Raw genomic sequence first — 23,591 nt, 5'->3', positions numbered from 1 at the left:
GGTTCGGGAAACGTCTTTATTCCGTCCAGTGTCAAGAATCAAACAGGGAGTCCACGGAAGCAGCAGAAATAAAGTCTGCAGGTATGAAAGGTAGGACAGTAGGCAGGCTGGGGTTGGTACACGGGAGAGCAGGAACGGAATCAGGAGAGTGTGGGAACGACGCATGAGGCAATGATCTGGCAAAGGCCAAGTATGTGTGGTCCTATTTGTATGGGCCGTGATTACTTGGAACGAGGTGTGGGTGTGTGCCTCCACTCATTGCTGCTGGTGCGTGCCACGACGGGAACCGCCACAGCCAGGGCAGGGACCGGCAGGGCTATGACAATAGAGGAATTGGATATATTGTAAATTATACTGCATAGGCTAATTCATCACTTTTATTCATTTTGTTTTTTATGCTGTATTGACAGGAAAATGGGTTCCAAATTAATCCCATTAAAGTTTAGATTTAAAAAAAATTAATAACTGGGATGGTGCAGTAGGCTCCATTACAAAATACTTAAGTCGTAGCGATTACTTACCAAAACGTTTCTTTAGTTTCATTTTGGCTTTTGATAAGGAATAATATAACTTTTACTTTTAAAAAGTAGAATAGCTTAAACCATAGAGGTTAAATAAATAGATTGATCCTAACTGATGCTAACAAAATGTAGGGAGGTAAGAAAGTTCAGTTTCAGTTCACTTGTATTTAATTTTTAAGTCAAATGTAATCTAATCTTCTTTTTATATTTTATACACGGATTACATTAAAATGTATATACTCGTCTCATACTCTGACAATTATGTATTTTATCAAAGTGATTCAATGTCACCTTTTATTGGTTAATGGGACAGTAAAATGAATATAAACTCTTCCAAGCACTACAGCATAATGAGATAGGTGTGAAACCCATGGTCCGGGGGCCAGATCTGGCCCGCAACATAATTATATGTTGCCTGCTAAAGCAAATCTTTTTCACTGACTTCTGATTTCATAACTAGTTATCCAACATGTTATTTCCAGTCATAGCAGCACTCCGAGAGAAACCATAACTATGTTTTGGTCCACGACAAAAATTTATTTGACGTCTCTGGTTAAGCCCTATCCTTGCCCATTAGGTAGCGCCCTCTAACTCCCCTCAAATGCAAGACAGATGGCTTCTGTGTGGACACACAAACACTCGAGTAAGTGGTCTGAATCCGTCGGCCTTATCCGCCGGGTCCAGCTGTGTTTCCAGACACCGGTCTTTCACCTTCTCTGTCTGACTGCTGGTGTTTAAGTGGGCTGTTTAAAATTAGATCTTACATCCATCATTTCCTCATCTTCAATGCGGTACAAAGTCAGAGGCTGGCAAGGGCGATACCTCTTCAGCACATGTCCATTTGCCTCATCTCAGCACAACACCCCTCCATCCTGTACGAATGGAGACAAGGATGAAGTGTTTATATGATTTTGTTGCTTGACGTGTGGCCACTCACGATGAAACCACTTCTATTATTACATCCATTCTGCACACACATTATCAGAAGCTGTGGATCTTATAATTTACCTCTTCACTAAACAGTATAAGGTGTCTCAGACAATTCCTTTTATAGTACTCGTACCCCAGGAATCTATGCAAATTCTTTCCATTTTTGCACCCATGCCATCTTCCCTCTCAAACTCAATATGCAATATCCATCAAACCTTCATGTTTGAGGGACACACTCATTTCACAGGTCAATTAATTTCAATCACACTGTGTCAATTTAATCTGAGTTCAAGCCACTAGATGGACACCTTGTGAAAATCTCATTAACCTTCCCAAATCTCAATCTTTTCTCTTTACAACCAGACGAGAGCCACCAGTCTGTCATTTGTAGCTCGTAACTCCTTGATTTGGATCGTGTCAACTGAGATTACTTTTAGGTTTGAATGGCAGTTATGCCAGCAGGAGAGCCATTTTAAAATAAGTTCCTTGGGTTGGCCGTTAGGTGCAGGCAGGGATTTAAGAGAAGACTGTAGAATTTAGGAGAATTTGAGTTGAAATCAAAACAATAGTCTATAAGGACATGGCCTGGGCACCTGAGAATATCCACTTCCCCAAAATCTGGACATGCCAATTATTGTATTGCAAAATTTGCCCACCCACTGAGTTAACTGAGAGGGAACCAGGACTCCAATACAGAATACTTTCAGTTTCTAGATGGGCAATTTTACCCAATTGTAGTATTGCGTGGGGTTTATTACCGCAATGTAATTCACCAGAGATCTTTTAGATTTGCCACGCATTCTCATGCAGAGGGATTTCCAAACTATGGTGTGCGCATATCTGGGGTTAAGTGAGATTCAAACTGAATTAGCATTCTGATAAAACATGTACATATATACACAGTGTTTACCTCTTGCGTGATTTATTTCCCCTGCCACCCCCACCCACATACATACACTCACAAAATAAAACTGAGTCACTGGTGATACATTGGCCTAACTTTGGTGCAGTCAGTGAGGTACCAGTTCGCCCTCAGTGGCAGTGTGAATGTGAGTGAGAATGGTTGTCAGCTGGGACAACCCCCAGCTAACAACAAACTTGAGTCAGAGAAGTGACAAAAAACAATGGATGGAAGCACAATAAATTGCAGGGTGCCTCGCGTTTCACCATGTCTACCTACCCATCTCCTCCAAATCCACCATTGGGATCAGTAAGGCATTCCCAGGCCTATGAGACATAGTCCCTCTAGCGTGTCACATAGGTTCAGAGGACTTCCTGTAGAGGGATTATCCATTTTCTGAGCCGCTCATCCTCACAAGGGTTGTGCTGGAGCCTATCCCAGCTATCTTCGGGGAGGAGGCGGGGTACACCATGAACTGGTTAACAGCCAATTGCAGGGAACATAGAAACAAACAACAGTCACACTAACAATCACTTCTAGAGGCAATTTAAAGTTTCCAATTAATGGATGTTTTTGAGATGTTGGGGGAAACTGGAGTGCCTTGAGAAAACCCATGCAGGCACGAGGAGAACATGCAAACTCCACACATGCGGAGTCGGGAATCGAACCCCAGTCCTCAGAACTGCGAGGCCAACCATCTAACCAGTTGCTTCACTGTGCCTTCCAGAGGGATTAATTAATATAAATTAATTATAATTAATTTGATTCATTATTATTCTAGGATTAATTATTATTATTACCCTATCTCAAAAAGACCTTACGATGGAAACAAACAACCCTTCATACTCACATTCACACCTATGGGTAATTTAGTGTCTTCAATGAAATGAACGTATGATTTTGCAATGTGGGAGGAAGCTGGAGTACCTACAGAAAACCCACCCAAGTACAAGGAGAACGAGCAGTGCATTAGCTGACATTCGAACGTTGGGAACCCTTCACTACGTGGTGGACATTATAACTTGTATGTCCACAGTGGAAACCCATTCTAAATTAAAAATCAGATACAATTTGGAGAAGGCACGGTGATTGGTTAGCACATCTGCCTCACAAGTCCGAGTACCCAGGTTCAAATCCAGCTTCACCAGTGTGGAGTTTCCATGTTCTCCATGTGCCTGTTTTGGTCGCATACTCCGGTTTTTCTCCCACATCCTCAAAACAAGCATGGTAAGTTCATTGAACACTCTCAATGCCTGTCGGTGTGAATGGTGACTTGTTTAGTCTGGATGTGCTGTGCGATTGGCTGCAAAATGTTCAGGGTGTTTGAAACGTAGCTCAGTCCTTTCTATGTGGAGTTGGTTTGCTCTTCCTGTCCTTGTGTGGGTTTTCTCTCCACCATGTTCCAGGAGCATGCATGCAAGGTTTACTGAAGACTCTAAATTGGAATTGTGTGAATTTGAATGTTTCTTAATCAATATACATACTGTATCAAACTTAAACACACATCCATGCAGATGATGCCTTACTTTTTATCACCTCCAAACAGGGCATACAGATGCTCTCTGGCCTCTTTAGCATTCAGCTGCTCACTGATTGTCTGTCAACATTGGATTCCATAGGCGGTAGAGATCAGAAAGATACAGAAAGGAGGCCAAGGGCCTGCGCCTCGACAAGTGTGGGCTAGCGGTGGAAAAGAGAAACAGAATGACAGGCCTACACAGACGGACTATGACTCTCCTTTCTCCTTGAGGTAAGGCCTCCATCAAGTCATCTTTGACCTTAAACCAAGTCTCTTGTCAGCAACACTCGTAGGAACGCCACAAACAAAAAACTCCTCATGTAGTTAACCCTTTAGAAGGTACTTTATGAGATACAGCTCTATTTTAGTGTGTGGCAGTTTGGGATTTTAACTGCCTGTATGGTTAATAAAGGTTTAATAAGGATGACAGTTTGACCCCTGAATGAATTAATCCGCATGATTTCCGGAGGGAACAATTATTTTGAAATGAGAAGCTTAGCAGAGAACATACAAAGTTTTACAAGGATTATGCGTGACTTGTAATGTTTCTGCAAGAATCACGAAAAGATGACACCTTTTGCTCCAGTCCAACAGTGTTCTAATCACAATATTAATTATTTACAGATAGTAGCTAATAGTTCCTCATGTACTCTTGTTCCACTTCATGCCATAAGAAATGATAATGACATCATCGCCCCTGGGTCAACGATGCATCTCCCATATTTTAATAGATGCCACTGTGAATTTAAAGTGAACTTTCATTATGCATAAGTGTAAGTAATGTAATTGAATTAATTAGCTGTTAATCCTGCTCCAACATTTTTTTTCAGCATCTATTGCATTTGCAGGAATGCTATCATGTTCATAATGAAGTTCAAATTAATTTGCTCTCCCCTCTGCTATCTCTGTCTGACACTCTCTGCTTTGGTCTTCATTCTTTGCTTTTCTATGCATGCGTGTGTCCTTCCTGTTGCTCTCTTCCTCTCCACAGCAACATGCGATTCAGCTTTATCACAGTTGTGACATTGTAAGGTCAAGCGACAGACAAAAGATGGCTGGAATACATTGCTCTTCCTTGTTCCAATGATCGGGAATATACCAACTGTGCTAATTCTATTCTGACTTTTATGTGTGCCATCTATTTAATTAAAATCCTACAAATTAGTCGTTGCTCGCTAGTCGCTGAAAGACCAGAATAGGATCAGAGAATTACAGCACAGAATAATTTTTTTCCCCCGTCTCCAGCCATGGTTAGAAGTTCAAATCTGGCACGATGCATAAACTCAGGAAAATACAGTTAGTGTCTGTCCAAATGCTAAATAAATACTTGACCAGTCTTTCACCATTTGTTGTTTCAGTTTCAGTGTTAGCTTCAGCAAGAGTAAAGCAACATTTCATAATCACCTTTTACAGTAAAAGACAGAAAGCTCTTATTGGGAGATTTTCTTTCAGTTTTAATGATGTATTTGAGGGTGCTGGGACAAATGAAATAACGCATCAGTTCTGGCCACAATGTGCCCCCTGTTGAATGGAGACAAAATATAATCTGACAACAGTGATTATGAAGTTTTTCTTTTATTTGTGAAAAGACAATGTGACTTCTTCGATGCTTGTTTTGCATCTTCAGTGCAAAATTAGCAGCTAATAACTTCTAGTTCATCAGAATGCAATAATAATAATAAAAAAAAATCTCTTGAGATTAGACTAGATCTGATTAAATTATACTAAAATGGACTGTATGTTATTTTATTTATTATAGGTATCGGGTGATTTGAAGGTATTGGGTAAAGTACTCGTGAAGGCTGCCAATACCAGCCAGTGACACTTAAGACAAAAAAATAAAATAAAATGAAAATTGTGCAATGCAGCGGCGGTTTGACGCTTAGGTGAATCATAATGTGCATAACAAAGAAAGGAAGGTCTTGTTCACATTAATCTGTGACTGTGTTAATTAAAATTTATCAAATTTACTAGGGGTTTCAATACTTCCCTGCTAAAAAATGTTCCATAGAACATTTATAAAAGAATTTGTAAAGAACTATAGAACTTTAGGACCCAAATCTTATAAAATTTCTATAGAAATTCTATTTTTCTGTAGAAATTCTGTAGAAAATCACAGCCAAAGTTCTATAGAACAAGTTGTTTTGTACAAATTGTGCAGGGTTGGTATCATTTAATCCTGGTATCGGTCTGAAAAAAGGGATATCGAACATCCCTAAATATAATAATACTAACCTGTTGTGATGGAATTATATCAGCCCTCACACCATCCATGGAATTGTAACATTCTCTTTCAAATTTAGTGGAGAAGCAACACTGGGCATTATTTGCCATTGTTAGCCCAGAATCCTTTTGCAGAGAAATGATATGGCAATGTTATTAAGGAGATGCTGAAAGTATCAATGATTGTGTCCATCATCCATCCAGGCATTCAATCATTCATCCACCCATCTTCTATACACCAGGCAATCGCAGCGCACATATTGCCAAACAACCACTCAACATTCATACTTTTCAACAATTTAGTCTAAGGGGACATATTTCGAAACAAACTCTTTCTTCTATTTGAAATATTGTCTCTATGGTGCCCCAGTAATAATGTAAAAATATGAATTTAAATCGTCCATGCAATCCTGATTTCAACAGAACAAACTTGCTCTCCTTGATATGGAGGCAACCAATCAGCGGAAAGGGGGGGGAGGTGGTCTGAATCAAATATCGACAACACGGATGCATAGGTGGGCCAAACAGATGTTGCTGTCAGAAGGAACTTTTTGGACACTTGTATGAGAAAACCAAGGTGTTTTTCTCAAATGAAACAAACACATAAACTTAGTCCATGACAGAAAGTCATTCTATGGAGATCTATATAGCCAAATTACAAGACCTTTAATCAACATAAAATGTATGTTTCATAAAATGGGAGGAAACAGAGGTATATAAAACCCAGGAAGAATGGGGAGAATGTGAAAACTCCACACAGGATGACTTCAAAGGTACAGTGCCTTGTTGAAAGTATTCGGCCCCGTTGAACTTTTCAACCTTCTAACCTTTCGCCACATTTCAGGCTTCAACCATAAATATAGCAATATAAAATTATTATTTTTTTTGTCAAGAATCAACAACAGGTGGTACAAAATCATGATGTGTAATGAAATTTATTGGATATTTTCAAATTTAAAAAATAAAAACCTGAAAACTGGAGCACGCAATATTATTCGACCCCCTTGCATTAAAACTTTAAAGGCCATCTTTTGCTGCAATTACAGCTGCAAGTCGCTTGGGATGTGTCTCTATGAGTTTTGCACACAGAGAGACTGGAATTCTTGCCCATTCTTCCTTGCAAAACAGCTGGAGTTCAGTGAGATTGGATGGAGAGCATTTTTAAACAGCAGTCTTCAGCTCTGACCATAGATTTGGACTTTGACTTGGCCATTCTGACACCTGGATACGTTTATTTGTGAACCATTTCATTGTAGATTTGGCTTTATGTTTTGTATCATTGTTCTGTTGCAAGATAAATCTCTGTCCCAGTCTCAGGTTTTTTGCAGACACCGACAGATTTTCTTCCAGAATGGTCTTTTATTTGGCTCATTCATCTTCCCATCAATTTGAACTATCCTCTCTGTCCCTGCTGAAGAAAAGCAGGCCCAAACAATGAGGCTGCCACCACCATATTTGACAGTGGGGATGATGGGTTCAGGATGATGAGATGTGTTGCTATTACGCCAAACATATTGTTTTGCATTGTGGCCAAAATGTTTGATTTTGGTTTCATCTTACCACCTTCTTCCACATGTTTGGTGTGTCACCCAGGTGGCTTGTGGCAAACTGTGAACGAGACTTTTTTATAGATATCTTTGAGAAATGGCTTTCTTCTTGCCACGCTTCCATAAAGACCAGATTTGTGCAGTGTACAACTAATTGTTGTCCTATGGACAGATTCTCCCACCTCACCTGTAGAGTGATCATGGGTCTCTTGGCTGCACCTTTGATCAGTCTTCTCCTTCTTTGGGGTGAAAGTTTAGAGGGACGGCCGGGTCTTGGTAGATTTGCAGTGGTCTGATACTCCTTCCATTTCAATATGACTGCTTGCACAGTGCTCCTTGAGTTGTTTAAAGCTTGGGAAATATTTGTATACAAATCCGGCTTTAAACATCTCCACAACAGTATCTCGGACCTGCCTGGTGTGTTCCTTAGTCTTGATGATGCTCTCTCCACTTTAAACATAACCCTGAGACTATTACAGAGCAGGTGCATTTATCCAGAGACTTGAGTACACACAGGTGGATTCTATTTATCATCCTCAGTCAACATTGGATCATTCAGAGATCCTCACTGAACTTCTGGAGTGAGTTTGCTGCACTGAAATAAAGGGGCCGAATAATATTGCACACCCCCCTTTTCTGTTTTTATTTGGTAAAAAAGTATCAAATATCCAATAAATGTTGTTCCACTTCATGATTGTTTCCCACTTGTTGTTGATTCTTGATAAAAAAAAATGAAAATTTTATATCTTTATGTTTGAAGTCTGAAATGTGGCGAAATGTTTAAAAGTTCAAGGGGGCCGAATACTTTCACAAGGCACTGTTTTTTTCACAGGTATATTCCATGTCCATCCATTGCCTTTGATGGAAACGTTGCCCCTGCCAATATGGCCGCCGCACATCGCATAACTGGGTTGCTGTAAGCGTGCTAGATTCATAGTCAGGGTTTGCCGTTACGACAGTAATATCGCTTCACGAAACGTGACTACTGTTTTACGGCACAGCGATTAGCCGCTCAACCTTCAGACTAAATACACAAATCGTTAATTTTCCTACAGTTTAAATAGTGGCACGTTGAGATTTTCAAGTGAATAGATATGGATGTTGGAGAGCTTTTAAATTATCAGGTATGGTTTAGACTCTCTTCCACACTCACCAATTATTATTATTATTATTTTTAAAAGAACTTCATGTCGCCAACAATTCCGTTGAATCGAATGGGCTCCGTGTTTCAATGCTAGCGATTTTCTCTAGTCTCGCGTATTAGGTTTACGTGTCTGCTTTCATTCGGTAGTTGTAAATTGTTATTATGTAGTTCACAGCGCGACAAAACACCCCCCCCCCCCAATTTTTTGATTGTGTTTACCAGGGATTAATGATTATACCTGATGTGCTTGGTCCTGGTGGTTCTTTGACTGATAGCGCTGGTCGATATAACCCACTTGGTTCACATGGTATAACCCAAGTGAAATTAAAATGCTGTTTTTAGATAGTGATTTCATTTATTAAAGGAAAAAAAAATTCAATATATCTGGCCCTGTGTGGGGAAAAGTTATGGCCAGATCCCTAAAATCTGGTAGGGACTGAAATTCAGCGTTTACCATAACTGGCAATGAGTCTTTCACATCACTGTGAAGAAACTTTGCACCACTCTTCCTTGCAGAAATGTTTGAATTCAAAAAGGTAGAATGTTTTCAAGCACAAACAGTCTTTTAAAAGATCTAATCCAGAGGACCTGTATTTTATTTGTCTATAATACAACGTAGCTAAAATTTCACATTTTTTCTTTTTTTAAATTCTCAACACAACAGCAAAGAAATAAATTAGTGTCAAAGTCAGTCTCAAAATTTTGTTAAAAATGTCACTTAGATTCAGCAAGTTCCATAACTCTCCGTAATGTGATGTCACGACATCATTTAGCCAGAGAGTGAAAAAGCAAGCAAAGATAGTGAGGAAATGTGTTGTATACGGCTGTTCTGCGTCAAACGCTGACACAGTCAGCTTACATGAATGGGCGAAAGATGAGCTGATAGGCAGGTTATGGACCAGGTTTGTGAAGACAAAGCGGGCGCTTTGGACTTACAAATCAAAGTGGACAGTAATATATTGCAAGCATTTCACGGAGGACTGCTTAGAAAACCCAGTACAGCATTCACTCTTGTTCGGTAGCAAGTTAGTACGTACGTGTTCAATTGTTTAGTATTGACAAGTATCTACCTCGTTTTAAATGTAAGTACATCGATACAGACATATAGTAAGTAAGTTTCTTTTGGCTTGTCCTGCTAGGGGTCACCACAGCGTGACATCTCAGATGAACGCTCCGTATCCATGTGATGTTTAGGTGACGACGAAATTTGGACACTGTATAAAGTTAGTGTACTGTTGATGCTGAAGTTTGACTATGGCAGTGTGTCCTCCCAAGTGTTAGGGCTAAATGCATGTAAATAATGCAAAGAATGGGCTATAACCATGTGATCTTTAAACAATACCGAAGGTTCCGATTTTGGTTTTACGCCTACTCATTCTCTAGTACAACAACAACAACAACAAACAACTCACTATTGAGTGCAAGCAGCATCGGACGTTTAAACTTGTTTGAATTGCATTATTTTGTCAACAAGGTGTACGTAGATTTCTTGAGGCACCTACCACTCTGTTGGGTGCGAAGTTCCACGTCAACTTCGTCACGTCTCGCCGAATCCTGTCCTTGTGTTGCACTCGTCAACTCAGGTTCGAACATATATGGTTGAAATTAGACCTGCCTGGGATGTATTTCGAACATGGGAAAAATAAGAAAATTCCTCCTCTTCAGTTCCTATCTCTTCCACAGAGCATTCCATACACTGCTGTCTATCTCCTCTAGATCCCACTCGCAGCGTGTATGATTGTCTGTGTGGGAAGTTATTTTCTTTACTGGGGTTGTCTCGATGTGACGTCACACGGCATCAGCTTCTACAGCGCCTCTGTTTGAAACAGCAATCGGAGGCATTCGGATTACAAAAAAAATTTGCACTTTGGTGTGAATTTATTTCTTAGCTGTTGTTGAGAATTTTTTAAAATATTTTTTTCATGGAAAAATTTGCTACGTTTGTGTGATACATAAATAAAATATAGGTCCTCTGGATTACATCTTTAAGGTATGCCATTGCATTTCACTTGGATTCAAGTCTCGACTTGGACCAGGTTACTCCAAAACTTTCATTTTATTATTTTAAGACATTTAGAAGTCGACCACTGCATCTTGAGGTTACAACCTTATTGCTGAACATTCCTCTTAAGAATTTGGTTTTAAAGAGCAGAATTCATGGTTCCATCAATCTCAGCAAGTTGTCCAGGTCCTGAAGGAGCAAAGTAGCCGAAGACCATCACACTACCACCACCATGATTGTCTGTTGGTATGATGTTCTTTCTCTGAAATCCTGTGCTACATTTTCATTAGATGTAAAGAGACACTTATTTAACAAAACGTTAATTTCTCATCTCGTCTGTCAGTCCATAATTCTTGGGAATCATTTTGATTTTATTTATTTTTTTTTAAAGAAAGGTAATCTTAGCCTTCATGCTCTTTTTGGTCAGGAATGGTTTTTGCCGTAGAGCTCTGTCATGGATGCCCTTTTTCTCCAGCCTTTTCCTTATTGTTGAGTCATGAACAATGTCCTTAACTGAGGCAAGCATGCATTTCTTTAAATGTTGCCCTGAGTTTCCCGAGTTGCCTCTTGGATAAGTCATATTTGTTTTCCTGGGGTAATTGCTGTAGGGCGGAGATTCCTTGGAAGGTTCACCAGTCACGACGGTTCCATGTTTTCTCCATGTGAGGATAATAGGTCATCATATGGTTCGCCGAAATCCTAAAGCTTTAAAAATGGCTTTTCTAACCCTTTGCAGACTGATAGATGTTGATTATTTTTTGACTGTTCTGGAATTTTTGGGGGATCGTGTCATTTTGTTGCAGCTTTATTAAATCTTTTATCCAATTTGATTTTTGTCAGGATAGATTACTTCATTGAACATGTCTGGAGGTAATCAGGCATGGTTGAGCTCAATAAAGATTAACCAAAAATTGTGATTAAGTCATGATTTAACAAGTAATTACATTTCACGCAGACCAAGGCAACTTTCAGTTTTTCCTTTCCTAAAAAAATGAAATAATTTAAAAATAGCATTTGAAATTCACTTGGGTTTTATATGTGTCATGTTTGTTTATCTTAATCATTAAATTAGGGAAACAGCAAAAATAAAAGAATTTAGGAAGGGGCTCATTACTTTTCACTCCACTGTACATAAATGTACAGTTTAATGGATGCCATCTATTGCAGTTGTTGTTTTTTTTAAGTAACAGATTTTATTTGTACTTGTATTTCTAAAGATGGTGAAGGTGGTAGCATTTTTATCTTTGTAAATGGCTCACATAGTATGCCCTTGATGTTAATTTCATATCAATGTCTTAAACATGTCGCCTCTCACCTTGCAGCCTGATAGAGGAGCAACACGTTCCAGAGAGGATGATGCAGGAGAGGAGAATCTGCGAAGTGCAAAGCATCAGAAGCTGATAAGTGGCAGACACAGAGATGGGCCAGGAGCAGGTAATGAGGGGGGTGGTGACAAGAAGGACAGTGGTGACTTGACTGTGGATCGTAAGAAGATCTTGGAGAAACTGATGGACCAGGATGAAGATGATCCCGAGGTAGATGAATTTATTTATACACAGTAGAACTGTAAACATCAAATGCTCCTGAGGTTGTACAATTTGAAATTCTGTCCAGATGTTTAGGGAACATATGGCTCAAAAGGCCGACGTCAAACGAGATGTTACCGTACGTACTAGACCTACATTCGGCAAGCATCAAAGGATTAGCACTTTGTGTGCTCTGTACTTTTCCATTTTTTTTTTTTTGCAAAAATCACAGGGCGCTCAGGGAATAGTTACTGTGAAATATTTACGATATTTTTATTTTGTGAAATCATTGACTCAAATGCGAACTAAAAATACGAGAATGCTGTTTCATTTTCTGTACTGATGTTGAAGTGATTTGTCATTACATAATTTACATTCAAACCATTAAAATAACCACAGCCCAAGCACGTACAAAAACTAAAACCCCCCAAAAAACTGTGGTTCCGGTTTCCCAACTGACGGTAAAAATTCTCGCTGACCCGAACATTTTTACACCACGTAATAAATATGTCAGGGGTGTGGTTCTCCACGGGCCCGTGTGCAGCGACCTACTGTGCGCTGCTGTGGAAGCACAGAGTTCAGTCGGGTGTTAGACAGCAGCCATGGGGGCGGGGGTCACTTCCTCGTGCACGCTGCCGTACTTCGTTGCATTCTGATTACATTGTGTAGTTTTGTTCTTCATGCCATTTGTTGGCAGATCGTTGTGTTCATAGAGCTTGTGCACCCGATGTCAGTATTTTTAGTGTGCCATATTGCCGGTCTAACAGAGCTACTCGACATAGTGGGAGACATTGAACCGGAGTAGAATATTTACAATACCCGGGACCTGTTGTGCTGTTGGTTGTCAGAGCAGACGAGACAGATATTCAAAGAGATCATTCTATGGAATACCAGCAGAAAAGACCAGAAAATATCGATGGATTTCGGCAATTACCGCAATTTCTCGAGTATAATGCGCACCCCCAAACTTGACTTAAAAAATCAGGAAAACCCTTCTACCAATGAACAATGTAAACCACCAATTTGCTGCAATCCATATGCTCCAAATATTATATTATTTATTTATATCAATTATCTGTATTTCTATTTTGCTAGGTTTGTACTTTTGTTTGTACTTGTAATGTTTTTCAAAAAGTCGTCAGGACAACAATCGTTAATAATAATCTTTGTACATGCACTGATGCAGCAGTAATATATATCTCGGGACAGGCCACACGACATGTTTGTTATGGTCGCTGCAATTGTTAGAACAGAATCCCTCAACCAACTAAAATAAATGCTCAATAATGGCATAACATTTTACTAATACTATTTGTTTTATTGAAAGGATCGGTGCTGGTCGGCGCTCAGGAGACAAAGACGACACTCAACAAAAGACCAACGTTCCCAAATGCTATTTAGCCTCAATAACTGGCATATTTATTTCGACCAAATGCAAGTTCTCAAAATACAGTTGACGTTGCGTGAAATCAATCATATGAGCCCCTTACCTATGCCGAGAAGGTGGAGAGCCGTTCACCCAGGTAGAGGTCCGCTTGTCAACCAGCTGGGCATCCGTACGAAACCCGCAGGAGACTCTACCTGTTTGTACTCTGCATCTCTCTATTATACTTTTCAGTTGCGTGCGAGAGAAAGGACGGGTGGCCTACCCGTCCCACCTGGCGCCGCAACAATTGTTTCCTGATTTACTATTGACACCTAAGTGTGTCCTTCAGGCTCTGAGAAACATCTTACGCAGCCATAACTGTCAAGACATCCCACAACAATGTTCGTCTTTGGTATGCATGTGAACAAGATAGTGAAACGGTCCAGATGTCTTGACCAGGAAAAACAAGTGATGCGAAAAACAAGTGAGTGATACGAAAGTGAAAAACAAGTGAGTGAAAAACAACTTGTATAACCATGCACAATACATTCGGGTATTCAACGGTTATGGGAAGCATCACTAATTAACACTCCTTTCACTGTTGATAACACATATTACAGTCTTAGAGAAGAGGATGCATGAGATAGGCTTAGATGGAAAAAAAAATGACATGCTGTGGCGACCCCTTGAATAGATAAGCCGAAAGTAAAAGAAATAGAAGACAGTCTTAAATAATTAAACTATTTTACACTAGTTAATGCAGCCCTATGGGGGCACAAACCAGTGCAATCTGTACGCCGGTCCCAAGCCTGGATAAATACTGAGGGTTGCGTCAGGTTGCAAAGGGGATCCGTCATAAAAACTGTGCCTAAAATATATGAGCGTTCATCTAAAGAATCCCATTCCGGATCGGTCATGGCCCGGGTTAACAACGCCCACCTCCGGCACTGGTAACCTGCAGGGCGTGGTGGAAATTCAGCTACTGTGGGTCGAAGACAAAGAAGAGGAGGAAACTGGATCTGTCGTCAGAAGAAAAGAGGAATGTACAGAGCCTACAACTGAGTGTAGGGACATTGAATGTTGGGACTATGACAGGAAAACCTCAGGAGTTGGTTGACATGATGATTAGGAGAAAGGTTGATATACTGGGCATCCAAGAGGGTAGGTGGAAAGATAGTAAGGCTAGAAGTTCAGGAGCAGGGTTTAAATTATTCTACCACGGAGTAGTTGGGAAGAGAAATGGAATAGGGGTTATTTTAAAGGAAGAGCTGGCTAAGAATGTCTTGGAGGTGAAAAGAGTATCAGATCGAGTGATGAGACTAAAATTTGAAATTGAGGGTGTTGTGTATAATGTGGTTAGCGTCTAATGCCCCACAGGTAGGATGTGACCTAGAGTTGAAAGAGAAATTCTAGAAGGAACTAGATGAAGTAGTTCTGAGCATCCCAGACAGCGAGAGAGTTGTGATTGGTGCAGATTGCAATGGACATGTTGGGGAAGGAAACAGAGCGATGAAGAAGTGATAAGTACGGCATCCAGGAAATGAACTTTGAGGGACAGATGGTGGTGGACTTTTCAAAAAGGATGGAGATGGCTGTAGTGAAGACTTATTTCCAGAAGAGGGAGGAACATATAGTGACCTACAAGAGCGGAGGTAGAAGCACGCAGGCGGATTTATATTTTGTGCAGACGACGTGATCTGAAGGAGATTACTGACTGTAAAATAGTGGTAGGGGAGAGTGTAGCTCGACAGCATAGGATGGTGGTGTGTAGGATGACACTGGTGGTGGGTAGGAAGATTAAGAAGACAAAGGTAGAGCATGTGGTGGAAGCTGAGAAAGGAAGAATGTTGTGCGGACTTTCAGAACGAGGTGAGACAGGCTCTCGATGTACAGCACAAGCTCCCGGAAGACTGGACGACGACAGCCAAGGTAATCAGAGAGAGAGACAGGAAAGTACTTGGTGTGTCTTCTGGTAGGAAAGGGAAGAAGGAGACTTGGTGGTGGAACCTCAAAATACAGGGAGTCATACAAGGAAAGAGATTAGTGAAGAAGAAGTGGGACACTGAGAGGACTGAGGAGAGGCGAAAGGAGTACACCGAGATGCGACGTAGGGCAAAGGTAGAGGTGACAAAGGCTAAACAAGAGGCATATGAAGACATGTACACCAGGTTGGACACGAAAGAAGGAGAAAAGGATCTCTACAGGTTGGCCAGACAGAGGGATAGTGATGGGAAGGATGTGCAGCAGGGAAGGGTGATTAAGGATAGAGATGGAAATGTGTTGACTGGTGCCAGTCGTGTGCTAAATAGATGGAAAGAATACTTTGAGATGTTGATGAATGAAGAAAATGAGAGAGAAGGAAGAGTTGAAGAGGCAAGTGTGAAGGACCAAGAAGTGGCAATGATTAGTTAGGGGGAAGTCAGAAAGGCACTACAAAGGATGAAAAATGGAAAGGCAGTTGGTCCTGATGACATACCGGTGGAGGTATGGATGATATTGTGATATGCAGTGAAAAGCAGGGAGCATGCAGAGGAACAATTAGAAAGATGGAGACATGCACAGGAAAGGAGAAGAATGAAGATTATTCAAAGCAAAACAGAATATATGTGCGTGAATGAGAAATGTGGAGGGGGAAGAGTGAGGCTACTCGGAGAAGAGATAGCGAGGGTGGAGGACTTCAAATATTTAGGGTAAACAATCCAGAGCAGTGGTGAGTGTGGTAAGGAAGTGAAGAAACGAGTCCAAGCAGGTTGGAACAGCTGGCGGAAGGTGTCTGGTGTGTTATGCGACAGAAGAGTCTCTGCTAGGATGAAGGGCACAGTTTATAACACAGTGGTGAGGCCGGCCATGATGTATGGATTAGAGGGGGTGGCTCTGAAGAAACAATAGGAAGCAGAACTGGAGGTAGCAGAAATGTAGATGCTGAGGTTCTCGCTCGGAGTGAGCAGGTTGGATAGGATTAGAAATGAGCTCATTAGATGGACAGCCAAAGTTGGATGTTTTGGAGACAAGATTCGAGCGAGCAGACTTCGATGGTTTGGACATGTTCAAAGGCGAGAGAGTGAGTGTATTGGTGGAAGGGTGCTGAGGATGGAGCTGCCAGGCAAAAGAGCGAGAGGAAGACCAAAGAGAAGGTTTATGGATGTGGTGAGGGAAGACATGAGGGCAGTTGAGGTTAGAGAAGAAGATGCAGGAGATAGGCTAAGATGGAAAAAGATGACACGCTGTGGCGACCCCTAACGGGACAAGCCGAAAGGAAAAGAAGAAGAAGACACTTTTTAACATTAAAAAAAAAAATCCATTATATATTTGTGCATAAAACATTTGTGCATAGAGAAGTTTACCCACTACATTGCACATCATTGGCCAAGACTTCAAAAGAAGCATCTGACTCATCTCCAATCTGAAAACTATCCATTGTAGCTACCTTTGTACATCACTGTCAAACTCATCATTGATGACTTGGTCCAGTTCTGCTGCATCCTGCATTCAAGCACAGTGATCCTATCTTCCTGTCACAGCATGTCATCCTCTGTGCCATCCATGGTGTTTGTGAGGAAACATTTTTGAATCCCAAGAGTTTTGGCTCCCTTTATTCCTCATTATTGTCAGCGCTTTGAGAGGAGAGTCCACCGTGCTAACAGCGCAGCCTCTTTCCCCCGTTCGGCTGCAATCTGTCCCAACGCTTCATAGCGTCAGAGTTTCAGCTCACGTTGTTTTGCTTCCGGTTTGGTCGCATCATCGGCTGGAGAGATGACACATTTCTGTTGAAGGCGGCTGCACAACGAGCCCTTGTAGTCGACTTTTTTTGGTCTTCGTTTAAGTTAAAACATACTCACGGGCAGTCGTTTCTGATGATTGGTGCACTAGCAACAAATATGCTACACTAAAGACTGTAAAATGACCCCCCCCTGCCCCCCAGGTCAGAGTTCAGGTTGGTCTCATATCTACTTCGTTTAGCTCCTTGCAGTATTTGTCTTTCACTTCTAGTTCACATTGTACCTGTGGGGAATAACCACTTATTACATTAATCATAATGCCCTCAATTTCTAATTTCAGCCTCATCACTCGATCTGACACACTTCACCTCAAAGATATTTCTCCTTAAAGCTCCCTTTAAAATAACCCTTACTCCATTTCTCTTCCCATCTACACCATGATAAAATAATTTGAACTCTGGCCCGAACCTCTTCGCCTTTTCACCTGCTCTCCTAGACATCTTTCTACTAATCATCATTTCACCAAACACACTCACGTTTCCTGCCATATTTCCAACATTCAAAGCCCCCACATGCAGTTCTTGGCTCTGTGCTTTCCTATTCTCTTTCTGTCTTTGACCCACAGTAGCCAATTCTGTACGTTGACGAGAAAGTAGACATTGTTAACCTGGGCCAAGACCGATCCTTTATGGAACGTCAATACCTTCACTTCCCTACTTTAACCCTTGTCTTCTCCATTTAGCAGAGGCTACTTTCAGACCTAACTAATAACCACACTTTATCAGTAACATGGATTCTAACTTTCTGACTGGCTGTGTTTATTGCTGCTATCAAGCCCAAAAAAACCCAAGATGTAACGTCCATCATAAGATCACATCAAATTTCTCAGAAAATAGACAGCTACAAATGAAACGACATATATCTGTTTGAAAATCCTTCAAATTGTCTGCCAGATTTGGACTAGAAAAGAAAATCCTCTCAATATTTTTGCTGTAATTTTAAGTAATTATGTTTCTGATAGTCTGTGTAATGTCACAACTGCAGTAGTATTATTCTACTTCGAATTGCAATGCAATATTAATACAGTATAATGCTGAAAATAATATGTGACACTCTGCCTCTCTGTGATAGTGGTTGGCGCAGCGAGTCACTTGTATGATTTCTTTTGGGCGTTGTTACACTGGACGTCCTTTCTGTTATGCACACATTAAAATTTCCATCGCAAATCCAACTTAGATGTAACTTTTTTTTTTTTTTTTTTACTTGACTGAAGCAGTTGGGTAAAATTAAAAGATTACGAGTGACAAAGTTAAGAGAAGAGCTAGGTTTTGGGGGTTCCCTTACGTTATGTGCTGGTGATCGTTTCCACTTCCAAGTGTTCTAACTGTAAATATAAATATTTTTTATGTCCTGCACATTTTTCAGGAAACGGTTGTTTTTCCAAATTGTACAACCTTTAGGGCACTTAATTTGGAAGACCCACTGTATTATTCTATTGAAAATTGACAACAGTGAGGAGAACTCCACGATTCTGTATTCCTTTCTTGGATTATATGAAATTATCTGTCTGTCTGTCTCTCTATCTCCATTGTGGCCACTCTGCCATAAAGCCCTAACTGGTGTAGTGGTACAATGATGGTTGACATTCTAAAACTTGCTCATATCTCACGACTGCATTTCTGAAGCTCAACCACAGTAATCTTTGGGTTTTTCTTTAGCTGTCTCGGACGGCCAGCTCTAGGAAGGGTTGTCATCCCAAACATTTTAGATTTCAGGATTATGGAAGCCACAGTGCTCTTATGAACCCTAAGTGCATCAGATTTTTTTTTTTTTTGGTAACCTTCGCCAGATCTGTGCCTTGCCACAATTCTATCTCTGAGCTCTTCAGGCGGTTCCTTTGACCTCATGATTCTAATTTGCTCTGCACTGTGAGCTGTGAGCTGTGAGCTGCAAAAGCAACACACCTGTCTTATATCAGGGTTCGCACGTGGCCCTAAAAGTCCCTAAAAACCCCTAAATTTTCAAAGGTGCATTTAGAGGTTCCTAAAAGTCCTTAAAATCCGCGAAAACCGGTCAAGCCCCTAAAAAGGCCTTAAATTAAAAAAAAAAAATCAAAGGGAGGACCTCTACCGCCAAAATTCTCCCTAAAAAAGAAATTAATCTTTTATTTAAAAAAAAAAAAAATAGCGATCCGTCTGGCATCCAAATCAGCCGGAAATTGTCAACGGAAGTCACCGTGTTGACAACTAGTCGCCATCTTGTCGATATGCCATTGTTTGTTTCCGTGAGTAGCCATTTCATTTCGTCTTCGTTACGACGTAGCGTAGTTCTTTCATCGATCCAACTTGTATCACGGGGAAGTGCATTTTTCAAGAAGCTTGGGTTGAAAGTAAGGAGTTTGGGAGCTGGGTTAGTCGAGCACATGTTTTACTGCCATCTGTGCAAGCAGAATTACCAGCTTGAAAAGATGGGCGTCAAAGCGCTGGAGTCGCACCGGAAAAACAGGAGACACGCTGATTTGGCGAAGACTCTCTCATCTTCCGTTGGTATGAATCTGTTTCTAAAATATCAAGATAGTGAAGCATCAACTTCAGGCAGTGGTACTAGCAGTGCATGCGCACTAGGGATTACCAAAAAACGCTTACTTTCATAACCGGTTTTAACCGAACAGCTGTAGCAAAAAAACTGTACCATAGTGGTGTTTACATAATTCACCCGTGGGACCTCGAGTTGGGGTGCGGGGTTCCGCACGGACTGTTTTTGTTGTTGCTCTTCCGGACTGACGAGTTCACAGAGTTCCCCCTTTATGCGAGTAGTGTTTTGATGTCTGCCAATAAAACAAGTTTACTCCCATACTTTGGAGCATTTCCTCGATGGCATGTTTGATGTTTCTTTGATTTAACTGAATATTCTTTTGAGTCCAACTTTACTCTAACAGCGAAACTTGAAAAAAGTGGAAATGATGTTGAAAAAATTAGCGCAATGTGGAGTACCGGAACCGGAAGAAATGATTGGAGACTGACATATCTACGCTTATTGAGAAGGCTGACAGGCTGTGTGAGGAGGCAGAAGAAAAGAGGAATCTGAGGTTTATCACCGACGCCAATGCACTCAGAGGCAGAGCAAAGGACAAGAGAGCCACTTTGGCACCTCTACAGCAACAAATAGAGGAGGCACTGGGTAGGCTCAAGGAGCTAGAGTAGGGGTGCTGAGACAGACATCAGTAGAAGACATTTGTGTATATAGTTGCAATTGTAGTTAGAATCTGTTTTTCTGTATACTGTTATGTGAAGATGTTGACAATGGTCTTATCAATGAGAACTACCACAAGGAGCGACAGGTGATCACTGTCACAGGTACTGAGGTACTGGAACATTTGATGAACCAAGAACGGTTGATGGCACCATTGGGTGAGTCTTTTTTCCTTACTCTTGATTTCCCATGATGGCCCTAAATCTTTCGTGTCGGCCCTAAATTTTTTCCGTGTCAGCCCTAAATTTTTCGTGTCAGTCCCTAAGAATGCCCCTAAAAACCCCTTAAATTTTTTTGGTCAGACTGAGTATGAACCCTGTAATATGTAGACAGGTGTGTTGCTTTTGTTATCTATTCCACTCAAGATAATCAAACAGCTAGTTGCCAATCAAGGTGTAGAACCACCTCAATGTTAAGAAGAAATGGAAAACACCTGAATTAAATATGTCACAGAAAAGATTCTGAATATTTAGGCTACGTGATATTTCAATTTTTCTTTTTTAATACACCTGCAAAAATGTCAGCGATTCCGTTTTTCTGTCACTATATGGTGTGCTGTGTGTAAATACTTGTATTTAAGTGATTTTTACCAAATGGCTGTAATATAACAGAGTAATAATTTTAAGGGGGTCTTAATACTTTCTGCTCTTTGCTTGCGTTCGTTCGTTCTGTCTTTTTCTTACTTACCTCTCATTAATTTGCCCCACCATGCCAAGTGCTTTTAAGCCATCAGGAGGTTAGATGCATTCCCTTTTTCCAGTAAAATCCCACAGATAGTGCAGCAACTCTGACTCCTCTCACTTAATTAGGGTGTCTTTGTGCTATAGCCATGTCGCCTTGACAAAAAGCTTCTTCTCTTTTCCCCTTTATCTTTCCCCTCTCGCTACTTCCCTCCTACATCAAAAAGGCAGAGCCGGTGGATGAGAGCTCAGTGAAAAAAATGATCCTGACCTTTGAGAAACGATCCTACAAAAATCAGGAACTCAGGATTAAATTTCCCGACAATCCAGAAAAGTAAGCATTCTCCTTGTTGGCCCTTTTTTCAGCCAAGTTTAATTATTTTTAATGGTAACACAAGCCGTCTTTTTTAACATCTCATTCCATCCCTTGATTCAGGTTCATGGAGTCAGAACTGGATCTGAACGACATTATACAGGAAATGCACGTGATTGCTACCATGCCGGATCTTTATCACCTGCTCGTGGAGCTCAACTCTGTTCACTCACTTATGGGCCTTCTCAGTCATGAAAACACTGATATCCTTTCTGTGATCCAGTATTCACTTACTCTGTTCCTTACTGTATTGGTCATAACCAGCAAATCCCAAGAGACATTATTTAACAATAAAGCTTATGGGTGATTGTGATTGTCACACGAATGGTATTCCAAAACGTTTAGTGAGCCAAAAAGCCCAAGAATTTAATTATTTTCATCCGGTTCTAATATGCCTTTTAATAGATCGACTGCGTTGGTGACCCCTGTCGTAGACTATCATAAAGCAAATTGCAAATATCCCCTCTAGTGCAACGATTTCCAACCAGGAGGTCACCAGGAGTTCCACGGGAGAATAGCCAATTTCACTGCTTGTCTGAAAATTATTCATTAATTACCAATATATTTTTGTTTATATGTTCCACCGTCTTATAGGGACAGCATAGTTTAATGTGCTTTCATTAGATGGACTTACAGAAAACTGTTGCATTTCATATAACCATATAACAGAATAAGTCATTGCCTTTTTTTCAACTTTCCATTTCATAGATTTTTTTTGTTTTTGAGGAACCTTTGCTATTTTTTTTTTAAAAAAGCCACTTCTTTGCTGCTTTTCCAAAGCAATAACAGTATGGCTCTCTAGCACTATCATGTGGCATTTTTGTGGTGTATGGAAGTAAATATGTGCCACCAGGATTTTAATTAAAAATGCCACTGAAAATTTTATGTAGTAAAATTCATACTATTATTTCAAAGTGATCACATTTTCAATAGCTGTATTTCAGTTTAACTTTTCAATGTTCAAATTCGCCATATAAAAAAAATTCAACCTTTAAAATTCAAACCTTTTGAGATCCAATTGGCAAAAATTCTCTGAAATTCAACTGGCCACAATTCGCTGTCTGAAATTCACCGTCTAAATTCGGTGGTTAGAAGGTAGGGCTACTTCAGGACAGAACCCTTCCCTTAGTATGTGACGTCACGTGACTTTGAAATAACAATGGGAATTTTACAACATAAAATTTTCAGTGGCATTTTTAAATTCAAATCCTAGTGGCACATATTTACTTCCATAGTGGGAAGGAAAGAATTTTACTTGAATTGAGGAGTTTCATTTATTAAAAAAAAAAAATGTCCCTTCATGTGATCTTCTGGCATTACGAGCAACTTACAAACTTTTAAGGGAGTGTCAAGGCAGTTTTCTCCCCCTATTTCCCAGGAATAGCATAGGTTCACTTTAATGTCATGACTTTGTCTTGTGCCAAATTTAAGTCTGTTCAGTCTTTTGACATGTCTATGTGTAGCAAAGTTTTGCTGGAATCTTTACCAAAAATTCAAATCAATGCCAGCTTTCACTAATAACAAACACATACTGTATCCAGGTAGATTAAGAGGAATACTGTAATATCAACCAATTTTCTGGAGTGCTTGTCCTTATAAGGTTGCGGGTAAGATGGAACTTAACTGATATTTTTAGCGAGAGTTGAGTTACACCCTGAACTAGTTTCCAGCCAATTGTAGGAAATGTGCAGACGAACAACCATTCACACCAATGGGCAGTTTTATATCAATAAATTTAACATACATATTTTTTTTTAATGTGGGAGGCACATAATTTGAGCATGGGGAGAACATCCTAACAACATACAGGAACGCCTGAACCAAGACTCAGCCCTAAAACCTCAGAACTGTGAAGCAGACAGACTTACCACCTACACCGTGCAGCAAG

General features: G+C 40.4%; 1 protein-coding gene across 1 annotated transcript in view; it reads left to right on the top strand.

Annotated features, from left to right (window-relative positions):
• Positions 1-8,560: 8,560 nt before the first annotated feature.
• Positions 8,561-23,591, top strand: part of ctnnbl1 (catenin, beta like 1) — a 67,094-nt gene continuing 52,063 nt past the window's right edge. Inside the window, exons 1-4 of the mRNA XM_061801136.1 lie at positions 8,561-8,765; positions 12,110-12,322; positions 21,558-21,664; positions 21,767-21,908. Of these exons, the coding sequence (XP_061657120.1) occupies positions 8,736-8,765; positions 12,110-12,322; positions 21,558-21,664; positions 21,767-21,908 (492 nt within the window). The 5' untranslated portion in view covers positions 8,561-8,735. The remainder of the gene's footprint in view (positions 8,766-12,109; positions 12,323-21,557; positions 21,665-21,766; positions 21,909-23,591) is intronic.

Source organism: Syngnathoides biaculeatus, chromosome 2 (genome assembly GCF_019802595.1).
Source record: "Syngnathoides biaculeatus isolate LvHL_M chromosome 2, ASM1980259v1, whole genome shotgun sequence".
NCBI classification, from domain to species: domain Eukaryota; kingdom Metazoa; phylum Chordata; class Actinopteri; order Syngnathiformes; family Syngnathidae; genus Syngnathoides; species Syngnathoides biaculeatus.
The sequence above is the reverse complement of the archived record's forward strand: the minus strand, read 5'-3'. Positions and strand labels throughout refer to the sequence as shown.